Source organism: Montipora foliosa, chromosome 9, assembly GCF_036669935.1.
Source record: "Montipora foliosa isolate CH-2021 chromosome 9, ASM3666993v2, whole genome shotgun sequence".
Lineage (NCBI taxonomy): Eukaryota > Metazoa > Cnidaria > Anthozoa > Scleractinia > Acroporidae > Montipora > Montipora foliosa.
Window position 1 is genome coordinate 26,588,492 of NC_090877.1, and position 12,500 is coordinate 26,600,991.

Sequence of the window (12,500 nt, forward strand, 5' to 3'; positions counted from 1 at the left end):
TTTTCTGAAGAATGCTTTATAAACAATGTCTCGGAAACTGACTGGGATAACTCAATGGCAAATGGATCTGTAGGTAAATGTTTTTCTTCCTTTTATAATAAACTTAACAAGCTCGTTAATAAACACGCTCCTTTCAAGATTTTGTCGAAGCGCAAAGCCAAACAATTCTCCAAGTCATGGATAACTACATACGGTCTACACAAATCTATCAAAAAAAGAATAGACTTTTACTCAGGATATCTTAAAATATAAGCTAAGTAGGTATAGAATTGGTAGTCTTTCTCCTCTAAGCAAACGATTGTATTATGAAGCTTAATTACTTCACTACAAATGTAAAAAATATGAAGAAAACATGGGAGGGGATAAATGAATTGAACAGACAGTGAAACAGAAAACAAGTGTCAGCCCTTCAATGCCCTAATAACTCTGGAGTAACACAAAATCTGGCTGAAATAACCAATATCTTTATCCATTACTGTGCGTCTATTAGACCAAGGCTTGCACGCAGATAGCAAAGGTCATAGAGCCCCGCTAATCGTTCACTCCAGAATCCTACATGTACCAGTAACAATACTCTCTTATCATTTGGTTTCTTCTATGATGCATGACATTAACAATCATGGTGTCCCTTCTAATATTTCTATGCTCTTTGCCCACTCCGAGCAGGTTCATCATCACTTCACAAGATTCTCAGCAGCGGGTAATCTATATGTTAAAGCCTCTAGAACTAACCAACTATTATTATTTTTTCTTTTGCTAGAATGGGTGTAAGAGTGTGGAATAGCATCCCAATTAAACTTCATATCAAAAATAGAACCCTGTTTAAGCGTGAACTCAAAAATCGGCTCTTAAAACCAATGGAAATTGAGGAGATAAATGTTGATTTGTGCTGCACTGGAATTTGCAAATATCTCTCGTCCGCTAGTTAAAGTTAAAGTAACTTTTCAATAAATCTAAATTTAAATTCAAATCTAATCATTTTAAATTGTAATTAGTCATGTTTCAACTGACTGTGTAATTAATTAACTAATTAACTGATTTCTTATTTTGTACGTAGTTTGCGATTTTAAACAGAGACAGGACTTAATTTAGAAAGGTGGCCCGCCTAGAATAGCTTCGCTAATTTCAGGTCGCCTGTTTGGATGTCTCGTAACCATTTGAAATTGAACAATGATAAGGCTGAACTTTTAGTTTTCCACACAAGACATTCACCACTTCCTGACATTTCTAATATTATGGTGGGCAAAGAGGGTATAACTCCAACTGCTTCATGTCATAATATTGGTGTTGTGTTTGATGACACCCTCACCTTTGAGACTCATATCAACTCTGTCTGCAAGACATCATTCTGGCACTTGAGGAACATCTGGAGGATTCGCACTTACCTGGACAAATCATCATTAGAAATTCTGATCCGTGACTTCATTACAAACAAACTGGACTACTGTAACTCTCTCTCAACTGGTCTCCCTAAAACCTAATTAAGCGTCTTCAATCAGTGCAAAATGCAGCTGCATGTCTGGTTAATGGGTCAAAGAAACAAAATCATATCTTGCCAATTCTTCATGAGCTCCACTGGCTCCCTGTTGAGAAGCGTATAACCTACAAAACTTTGTTAATTACTTTCAAGTGCTTAAACGATCTGGCATCATCTTATCTACATGTATCTGACCTCATCATTCAGTACAAGCCTACATGAACACTGCATTCTAGTTTTAAGAATTTATTATTAATTCCTCGTACCAACACTATATGATATGGCTAAAGAGTATTTTGTGCTGTAGCACTGAGACTCTGGAATGGTTTACCACTAGACATAAGATCAATTAACCCTTTCATCCTGCTTATGAGAGAATGTACTACCTGAGTCCTCTACATCTTGGAGACCTGGTATATGTAAAGTCTGACTGGGATAAGACCCAAAATCATGACCACTACATCGTTGTCTGCATTGATGAAGAGTGGTTCTTAATCAAGAACTGCTTTGCAACTCTGTGTTAAATCATACTAGCTGAGTGTTACAGTATACAGTCAAACCTTGATTACCCGGACTCGTCGGGACTGGGCTAAATAGTCCGGATAATCGAGAGTCTGAATAATCGGAAATAGGCCACTTCAGAAAATACCATAATACTCTTTAATGTTTGTCCCCTCAAAATGTTGCATTAGCATTGTTTCTAGTTTCTCCTGGGGCCTACAATGGTCCCAAGAGAAAACAAAAACAATGCTTATGCAAAATTTGAGGAGACAAGCAAAGAGTATTATGATATTTTCTGAAGTGGCCTATATGAATATTAAACAGCCAAAACAAAACACAATAGGTTAGAGAAGAGTAACATTTAATCATGCAGGAGTAAAACAATGATTACAAATCGTTGTTTGCAAAGTTACCCAAAAATTATCTGCTATCAAGTCGTTTTTACATTGGTCTAAAATGCTAAAGTAAGCCAGTTTGAACACCCTATTCAGTTGACAAATTGGTTCCTTTTTCTCCATAATATTTTCTAATCTCAACAATGATTGACTGTTTATCGTTTATGGAAAGAATGGATCAGTTACGTTTTGTGAATCCACTTCATGTTCTTCAAACCACGCTGATTGAGCTAATGGAGCATGGAATTTCACTTAAATATAGCAACAGAGCAAATCTGAGCCAAGCAAAGCTCACTGAAATGCACTGCATTAGTTATGGCGTGTGTGAGCATGAAACACGTACAGATTTGTAATTTGAAGCAGAAAAAATTCAGTTCGAGCCAGACTTTCATCTCATAATTTAAAAGAAAAGTGTTTTGCTGCGGATCATGAAATAAATGACTACTGGTAATTATTATATATGGAAAACTGGGACCAGAGATGCATGTCCGGATAATCGAGGTTCGACTGTCCCCCCTACTGTCCCCCCTGTGGTTAACCTGTTAGTTTCCCCTGCTGAGGATGAAGGTGGTGGCATGACCTACTCTTCCCTGCTCCATCTGAGCTTCTTTGTGCACACTGTTTACACCCATCTGACTCCTCAAACTGAATACCCACACATCATGACCCCAGATGAAAAAAGCCCCTCACATCCTCTGGCTTCCACATATATCTCCTTGCTGTGAAGTCATCTAATTCGCTAGTCACTGCTGCCTCAGAGCCAAGACCTCAGTGCACCTGCAGGCCCTTAAAGTACCTGTGTAAGAGTACATTTTAGAGTAGTTAATCTGGACTACCTGGGCTTCGTTGTCTGTTAGTCCCTACTTCACACAGTACCAGTATAATGTACACTGTAAGTTGAAAGTCTCGGCTCAGAACTCAATCCTCAGTGTTTTCGAGAATGGAGGATGCAGTTTCGAGGCACTCAGAATTTTCTTGTAGGATCTCAATCAGAGATTTGAAGGTGAAACACACAGTGTAACTTCTCAAAACCAAAGCAATAGCGTCCGACAGAAGCACTTGACATAGAGCCTCCTTTATTTACACGGCAGACAAAACATATCAAAATAATTATATTTCATGCTCACTTCTATGTGCAATTTCTTTTATCATCACTTATGTTTTCTTGAATTCAGTGGTTTCAACTGCTGAATTACAGTACCAGGATACTATTGATAAACAGTCCTAACCTGGACATTGAAAAATTCTTGGAAACACATTCCTGATAAGTCACGCATTCATACACATTGAGAATCCTTTTCGGTAAGCAGGGGCAGAAGTCTTCAACCAAACCAAACTCTAACTTCAAATGAACTGGTGGTGGAACTCATTCAATAAGAGTTTTGGTGGCATCAACTGCAAAGTAATCTGTCCAACGAGTTTCTTTGTGAATTTCCACACTCAGTACACAACAGTCAGTACACAACGGATGGAGCTTTGAGAGACTGTCAACTTACCTTTGACCGTTCCTGTATGAGTGGAACTGCTGACATTTTTTAAGACACTTAATTTGTTTATCAGACCTCTCTCACATTAGTTCTACTTCTATTGTTAACAGAAGAAGAGAACGTGGTTGTACCACTGTGCATTGTTAGTCGCACGTGTGTAGTATGGTCGTTTGTTGTGAGTTTAAGCCATTAAACCAATACAGTTTGCTGTTCACTGGTCATCTTGTCTTCATTACTGGTTCACCTGTAGCAAGTTACCATACCGAAACCCCACCCTCTTAGGTACAGAAGAAAGACTTTTGAGCATTATGGGTAATAAAGACCATGAGGTTGTTTTCTGCCATCTTTCTCTCCATGTTGTGTTGTACACTGTAGTTTAATGCAGGGTTCGTAACCCTAAACCTTGAATTTTGAGAGTGCATTTTCAAGGCCTTGAAAATCCTTGAAAATCTCTGCTCTTCATTCCTGGTCCTTGACAGTCCTTGAATTTTTTTCTGACCCACATTTTTAATCTTTGAAAACTTCAGTGAAAATAATCATACGAACGCGACGAGCTGTGGGGTCGAAAATGGTTACCATGTTTTCATGCATGTAAGTTACGGAAAATGAGGAAGAATTGTACTGTCAGGCCATTTCTATGGGTAAATTTATCGACGTAAATAAAAAAGAGGTCCTTGAAATTTCAAAATTTGGCCCTTGAAAGTCCTTGAAAAGTCCTTGAATTTTTGGTCTGAAAAAGTGTGCGAACCCTGTAATAATGGGAAACATCCCTCATCTGTTCCTGCACCGGGTAACATTTGAGGGCCTGTCCAGGAGAAATGAAACTTAAAGTGTATTAGCAATGGATTTTCGTGGTGGTTAAAGAAATTGAGTGAGGGAATGGCAGAAAAACAAACCTTTGATTTGTTTGTAACTTGACGGAACATGCACAATGGAGACCGAGGATCTTCAGGTGCAGATACAGAGCTAATATGCCAGTTAGGAAGTAAGGATCTGGAAGAGGTTGCTAAAACTGTTGGATGCAATGATGATGACCTGAAGGAGAAATCTAGCAAAAAGCTTGTTTCACTGATCGAAGAATAGTTAGAAGAGAAGTTGAAGGGAATGAAAGAGGAATAGAGGGAATACTTGGAGGACTTTTGTTCATACAGTACATTACGGAGCATGACTCCATCTGCCCTCCATTGGAATTAGTCAACACCAAACCACAGGTCAGGAAGCCTGAGTTGTACCACCAGAAAAGGGTAAGTAAGAATTTGCTGTGAGTAAACTGTTGTTTTTCCAACCAAGTGATTTCAAAAGGGAGTTAAAAATAACTGTTCAATTCAGGGAACCAGGACAGGACAAACTAAGCTTTGTAAGTTTAGTGAGGCAAATTGAAGGGGTGTTAAAGAGAGGATATAAGGAAGCTGATGTTGTGGATGCTGTAGTGAGAGCTATTAATCCTGGTGTGAGAGATTTTGAAGCACTTAAAGATTTGACTCTTCCTAGACGAAGGCATATCCTGAGGTCCCACTATCAAGAGAGAAATATTTTGTGTTTTGCATTGAAGAGTTGCTCAGGAAAGAATCAGAGCCAGACTTAAGAGCCGCCACTGGGGAAAGAATACCATTCATTGATTAGGTAGAAGTACAATTCCTGCTTGTCTGTGATACTCAACCAACCGCACCACTGACAATACCACTTCTTGTTGCAAGAGATGACTTAGAGTGCCCAATCATTGGTTATAACATCATGGAAGGAGTAGTCAATGATAGACCACAGGGAGAGGAAGACTGTTCAACTTTGGGCATTATGAGGTCAGCTTTCCAGGGTGTGTCAGGGAAGAAGTTATGTGCATTTGTTGACTTCATACAGAGCCCAGCAGAGGAAACTTTGTTTGCTTGGAAGAGAGGGAAGCAAAACCAAACAGTACCGACAGGACAGACAATCATGGTGCCTTGTGGGGTCGAATGTGGCCCACTGGAAAACAGAACACCAGTTCTTGCCAGAAGGCTTGCAAGTGTCTGAGAAACTACTTACCCTGCCACGAGGCTGTTCCCGTCAGATAAAGATTCCTGTCGACAACGTGAATAAGTATCAGTAGGAAAACAAGGAAAGCCCAGTGCAGAATCTGGCTTACTTTAGCTAAACACGAAGAGAATAATTGTTACAAATCATCTCAAGTGGCTTATAATGACATAAAATGGATTAAAGATAAAGCTCTTTGGAGTCAAAAAATCAAAAACTCTTTATATCATATAGGTTTAGAAAATCTTTGGGAAAAAGCACATTTTTCAGATGTAAGAATTGTAAGCATTATTAGACAAAGATTAGAGGACATTGAATTACAAAGGTGGCTCAGCGAGATGAATAATGATGTAAGGAAAGATCCCAATCAAAGCAACAAAATGCGAACCTGCAGTAAAGTCAAAACAATAGATAATTACAGATGCGAGGATTACCTTCACCAGGTCACAAACTTCCGGCAGAGAACCACCATGACAAAACCGCAACTTAGTAATCGTGGCTTGGCAATAGAAACAGGGCATTACATAAGACCATTAATTTTAAGAAACCGAATGAAAGAATCTGCCCTTTGTGTAAGAAAGAGGCGGAAGATGAAAAGCACTTCTTAGTCTCCTGCCAAGTTTACCAAGAAAAAAGGAAATCTGTTTGAATGCTTATATAAAAAATTCAAAATCCCAATTGTGAAAAATGCCAACAAAAGATATATTGGACTTTTGGAGGGTTGTCAATGTACAATGTATAAGACACCAAATAAAGTATGTATGTACATGTATAATCAGCAGTGGGCAAATTGTTTGCTGTAACAAGGTTTCAGTATGTTGAGGTTCGTTTCCATATGATTTATTTTGCTACCAAGGACTTCTTTATAAAGTGGTTTGTTTTATTGTGGTTCCACTATGTGTATTGTTTTCTGGTGTGACTGTGCAAAAATTAATATGTAATATTGCGACATCACAACAACGTAAGTGCCTGAGGAAATGGACCCCTTGAGTTTTGTGATAAAGTCCTGGAAAAGTCCTTGAGTAAGAGTTCTTTAAACCTGTATGAACCATGGGTTGTTGTCGGCCATCTTTGTCTTCTTGTTGTGTTGTTGTTTGCCGGGAAACGTCACTCATCTGTTCCGACACCAGGAAACACACCTCATATCACACTTATTCCTAACATTCTGTCACCGACTCAGTTTACTAATTCACACTTGTCCCTGATTAAGGCACGACGACCACGCGAAAATAAAGCTAGGATTGAAGGCTTTCAGACAACAGCTTACAATATTGGTACAGTGTACCTTCATTAAAGCACCCAGATGTCCTTGCCTGTTCTTATGAAATGTTTGAAACTTAGGTACAGCAATGATATAAATTTTTCTAACAAAAATTGTATGCCATGAGAAATTGCCTTTTTCTGATCAGATTACATTGTATTTACAAGTAGGTGTAATGTAAAAGAGTATCATGATATGCAACATTACAACTACATCATTTAATTCATAAAGAATGAAAGTCCATTATATGTGAAACAAAATTAATTCTTGTAGGTCCCTGCAAAAAGAGAGCTCGTCTTAGTCCCCTGCAAAACAGCAAAGACCATGATGTGAGCCGTCAACTGCCAAAACCTGGATGTGTAAAAAGTCCATTACGACAACTTCAGTCAAGCCCTTTGAAGTCTCACAATTCTACAAGTATTGACAGAAAGATATTATCAAATCCAGAGAGATTTAAGGTGTTCCGAAGGCCTCCAATGAGCTGCGAGGCTGTTTCCATAACAAGAATGGATGGACAGAGGCTTTACCTGTCCATCAAAGCTGACAAGGAAGTATCAGTAAAGGCAAAGGTAAATCAACCAGAGTGGGTTTCAAGTAAGATTTAATTAAAGGTATTTAAGTGATTCCCTTCTTTTTGACAAAACTACAACAAGAATACAGTACACGTACGTGTACATGTACATGTACTGTATATTTAGAAGTTTGCTGCAATATGTTTATGTATCATGGGAATGGAGCTTACTATAATTACCTTGGGTGCATGGTCATGATACAAAAACAAACATCATTGGCTGGCAGGCACAAAAGCATGCTTCTCAAACCAGTCCTGTGGAAAAAATACAAAATCTAACTATCATGGCTGGAACAATACTTGATTATGCAGACTGTAATTCATTTCTTGTGCAAGTGTTGTTTTATTATTTTTACCTTCAAACAGTACAGTCCCCAAGTTGTAAAACGTCCATGGCAATTCATTATTTCATGAAGAAATTCAGTATAGTGCTTTCTTGACTGAAAAAACAAAAAAACATTCTGTCACCGACTCAGTTAACTAATTCACACTTGTCCCCGATTAAGGCATGACGACCACGTGAAAATAAAGCGAGAAAAATAAAGTGTTACCGTAACGGTTGTCAAAAATTTGTTCCCTGGTAAAATAAAATCCTTTCCTCTTTACATTAACATTTGATTCATTAGTAATAAAGTAATAATACCCGGTAATCAATTTATATAGCACATTTTATGTTAAATATTCAAAACTGCTTTATAATGTAAAACGAAAATGCAATTAAGAAGAACGTTATATTAAAATAAACCAATAATCAATCAAATAAAAAATAAGAAATAATAATCTAGGTGTAACTAATTGTCATGTGCTTTTTTAAATAAAAACGTCTTTCAATGTTTCTTAAAAGTATGTAAGTTCAGGGCCATTCTAATTGTCAATGGGAGTTTATTCCAATTTTTGGTAGACTAGCAAAAGCGAAAGCTCTTGCATTTGCTCCGAGGGACCTCTAACACAGTACGGCGTTGCTAAAACGAGGGTAAGGGTAAGGATACAAATACAGAAAGTATCCTAAAAATGCATAAAAGCTAACCTTAAACTTTTGTTTAGGCCTAAGGTTAGCTTTTATGCATGTTTAGGATACTTTTTGTATCGTATCCTTACCCTTACCCCGACCCTTGGTCTTACCCTTACCCTTGTTTTAGAAAAGCCAAACACAGTAAGGTCATTGGATCTCAGAGAGCTTCTGGTTGAAGCCTTTTTCCTGATGAAATTGCAAATATAGCGTGAAGCCATACCATTTAATGCTTTGAAAACAAGTAGTAAAATTTTTAATTCGATCCAAAGCTCTACTGGTAACCAGTGAAGATCCTTTGAATAAGGTGAGATATAGTGTGATATAGCAGCTGGATAATTGTGTAACAGCACGAGGGCTCTCATATGCAACTACCGGTACAAGTATGTACCCAGAATAAAGCATGTATGTGAGATGATCCCCTTTGCTGGAATTCAACCCCATAAAATAAGTCTGACTACTATTTCTCCAATAGGAATAAGATTACTTGTACCTTTGATTTGATTCATAGCTTTTCTGATTTCAGTGTCAATCCAAGAAACTGATTGATTTGTAATGTTAACCTTTCCTCTTTTTATGTGAGAAGCCAAAATTTCTTTGAACATAGTCTCCCATAAATGAACACTGTCCTCAACTTCCTCAACAGCATTAACAATTTGCCATGGGGCCTCCTCTAAGTCTTTTTGTAGACTTTCAATGTCTATTGATTTATAGTTCTTAACAAAAGTTATCTTAGGCTTTCGTTTGTTCGTCCTATTAGAAAATACTGCATATCTAAGATGATCACAGATCCCCAGGTCTATTGAGCCAGCTAATAATTATATTAGATGTTCGATGATTATGTTAAAGATGAAACAACAACAATGATATTCAATGTAAGGAGAAATGTAGACTCGGAAAAATATCCGAGTCCCAGATGGGATTTGAACCCACGACCCTCCGTGATCTAGTCGGATGCTCTAACCACTGAGCTACTGGAGACTCTATGGTGAGCAAGGGTCAATTTGTGGGTCTCGACTGGAGCCACATCGCGCGGCATTTGAAACTCACTAACAGCATCGCTCAGTGGTTAGAGCATCCGACTAGATCACGGAGGGTTGTGGGTTTAAATCCCATCTGGGACTCGGATATTTTTCCGAGTCTACATTTCTCCTTACATTGAATATCATTGTTGTTGTTTCATCTTTAACACACTCACTTTGGAGGTTGGTTGGCTGCATCTTGATATGCATTAATGTGACAGCGCGATGCTGTTAGTGAGTTTCAAATATGCTACTAGTCAATACTTGGCTGTGTAGGCGCGCGATGTGGTTCCAGTCGAGACCCACAAATTGACCCTTGCTCACCATAGAGTCTCCAGTAGCTCAGTGGTTAGAGCATCCGACTAGATCACGGAGGGTCGTGGGTTCAAATCCCATCTGGGACTCGGATATTTTTCCGAGTCTACATTTCTCCTTACATTGAATATCATTGTTCGATGATTAGGACGAACAATAATAAGACAAGGTCAATTAACGACCTAGAGTTAGCAGTGACTGGTGTTGGTGATTCAATAAGGTTTGAATATCCAAAGCTGCCAAGTATACTCTTCAGCCTTTTGCCAGCCTGTGATGAATCCTGGACTGAGTATCACTTGTCAAATAAGAGTTGAAGTCACTAAGCAAGATAACATTTTTCCTTTTGATCCAAATCCTGTTCAGCAGGTCATGTAGGGAATTGAAGAAGGCAGTACATTTTGGTGGACGATATAAGCAGCCAATTAGGGTTGAGTGGGAATATTTAACCACACTGCCCCCAGTTCTTGGTTAGTGTTCCTTTTCAGGTCCTCATAAACATTCAGACCCTCGCAGTAATATATCACCACTCCTCCTCCTTTAGAACCTGTCCTATCACGCCTTGCTAAGTTATAGCCTGTAACTTTAATTAAGTTGCTGGATATTTCATCTGTTAAATGAGCCTCAGTAATTCCCAGTAAATCGAATTCCACTTCTCTAAGTAGAAGGTGGATATCGGCTAATTTAGTAAGAAGACCATTAACATTTATGTGCCCAATTTTTAAGTTCTTATTTCCCAGTGGAGTCCTTAGCATTTTGTACACATCAACTTCAGATTCTTGGTAATTGGCACTCACAGGCATTTTGCTCATAGAGGCATTGGTTTCAAGGTTTGTTAAACAGACATTGGTTTGTAGGTTTGTTAAACAGGTGGGACAATTCCACTGCAATTGGGAAGCATTTATCAAATGGGTGTATGTTTTGGCACTCACCTTACCACATTTAATGTGGCACCACAGCAAACATATGTCACATTCAACTCCACGATGGTTTCAAGCAACAGTCTTCCCACAAACAGAGCATTAATTTATCGGTTGAATCGGTTGTCCAGGATTGAGGGAAATGTCCCCACTTGTAACAATGTTCTGTATTTGGAAGGTGGCATCAGCATTTGGATAATAGCTGACTTTAAAACCAAAGTACCTCTTCCTTGATTGTAACCGCGTTCTCATGGAGTTGGTGATTGCATCACGCTCTTTCTTTCGAAAGATTTCTGCAGCACACGAGAGACCAAAATGAAGACGCAAGCTTATATCAGGATAGTCCCACATAAGTGGAGAATGTGTCAACAGTCTTGAGTCTGGGTGGTGTGAAATCTGATGGTAACCGTGATTTAAGTCAATTTTGCTTTACAAGTTACAGTCATTTAGACCCAACAGTACATCATCAATGGTGGGAATGATGAGCACATGTCCACACAGTCTGATTTTGCTGGCTTCTGGGCTTTGGTTGCAACAAAAATCGGCGAAAACCAAGGAGTTGGGCTCTCAGCGCATTTAATTCAATAATGCCATCATTTTCCAGCTGCTTCAGTTTCTCTTCTATTTGTTTCCTGACATTAAACGTGATGTTACAGTGTGGCTGTGCTACTAGTTTGATAGACTCATCAGCATGGGTGCGTACTGGTTCACCTTTGCATTCACCCGTTAGATGAGGAAATTCCTGAAGGAAATCTGGTGCACCACGTGGTAGATTTGCATGAGGTTAGTCAACAGTACTCACAGCTTTGATGAGATTTATAACCGTGACGTTATCTAGCTAAGCATAGAACCTGACGATCCCTCTGCAACACAGAATGTTTCTTTTGAGGTGCAATGCTCACTAATGACATTGGCTCAGAGTTTCCCACATAGGTGTAGCAGCTTGGTAGACATGTATGGGTACACTTTAGCATTTGTATTTTAAGCTATGAAAGTTCCTTTTGCTGAAGATGTTCACTGTTGCCTCGGAATCTGCCATTATGGGCAGGGGTGTATCCATATCCCCATCGAGGAAATTGTCCTGCTCAAGGTAAAAAGTGTCTGAACTATGGTAAAATGAATCACTTCGCCGTAGTTTGTTGCAGGAAACCCAACAATCGTTGTAGAGTTACCTGTCCAATAAGGTCTTCAAACGGTAAACACCATGCCAGATCTGTGGACATTGAAAACCGCTCTACTGGTGAGACTTCAACACTAGCTGGTCCTGATGATAATCATAGTGACGAGTATACATGTCCCTTTCACATTGTTGCACAGGAACCCCAAGCCCCCAAATCAGGATTAGCTTCTACCACACAGACTGCATTTAGTGTTTCAGGAATCAAATTTTGCTTGGCTTTTGTAACTTTCCCTCAGTGGACCCTTGGTTGCTCTATTTCGACCAAAGCTAACTGCTTGTGATTGCAGTTTGTGGATCTCGCTGGTTTGATTGTCTGCGGATTCCATGGCTCGAGCAGCTTTGAGCAGATTTTCTA

The 12,500-nt window shown here is 39.0% G+C and overlaps 1 protein-coding gene across 1 annotated transcript in view; it reads left to right on the top strand.

Annotated features, from left to right (window-relative positions):
• LOC137972148 (chromosome transmission fidelity protein 18 homolog) overlaps positions 1–12,500 on the top strand; it is a 98,665-nt gene that overhangs the window by 6,400 nt on the left and 79,765 nt on the right. Inside the window, exon 3 of the mRNA XM_068818986.1 lies at positions 7,405–7,700. Within this exon, the coding sequence (XP_068675087.1) occupies positions 7,405–7,700 (296 nt within the window). The remainder of the gene's footprint in view (positions 1–7,404; positions 7,701–12,500) is intronic.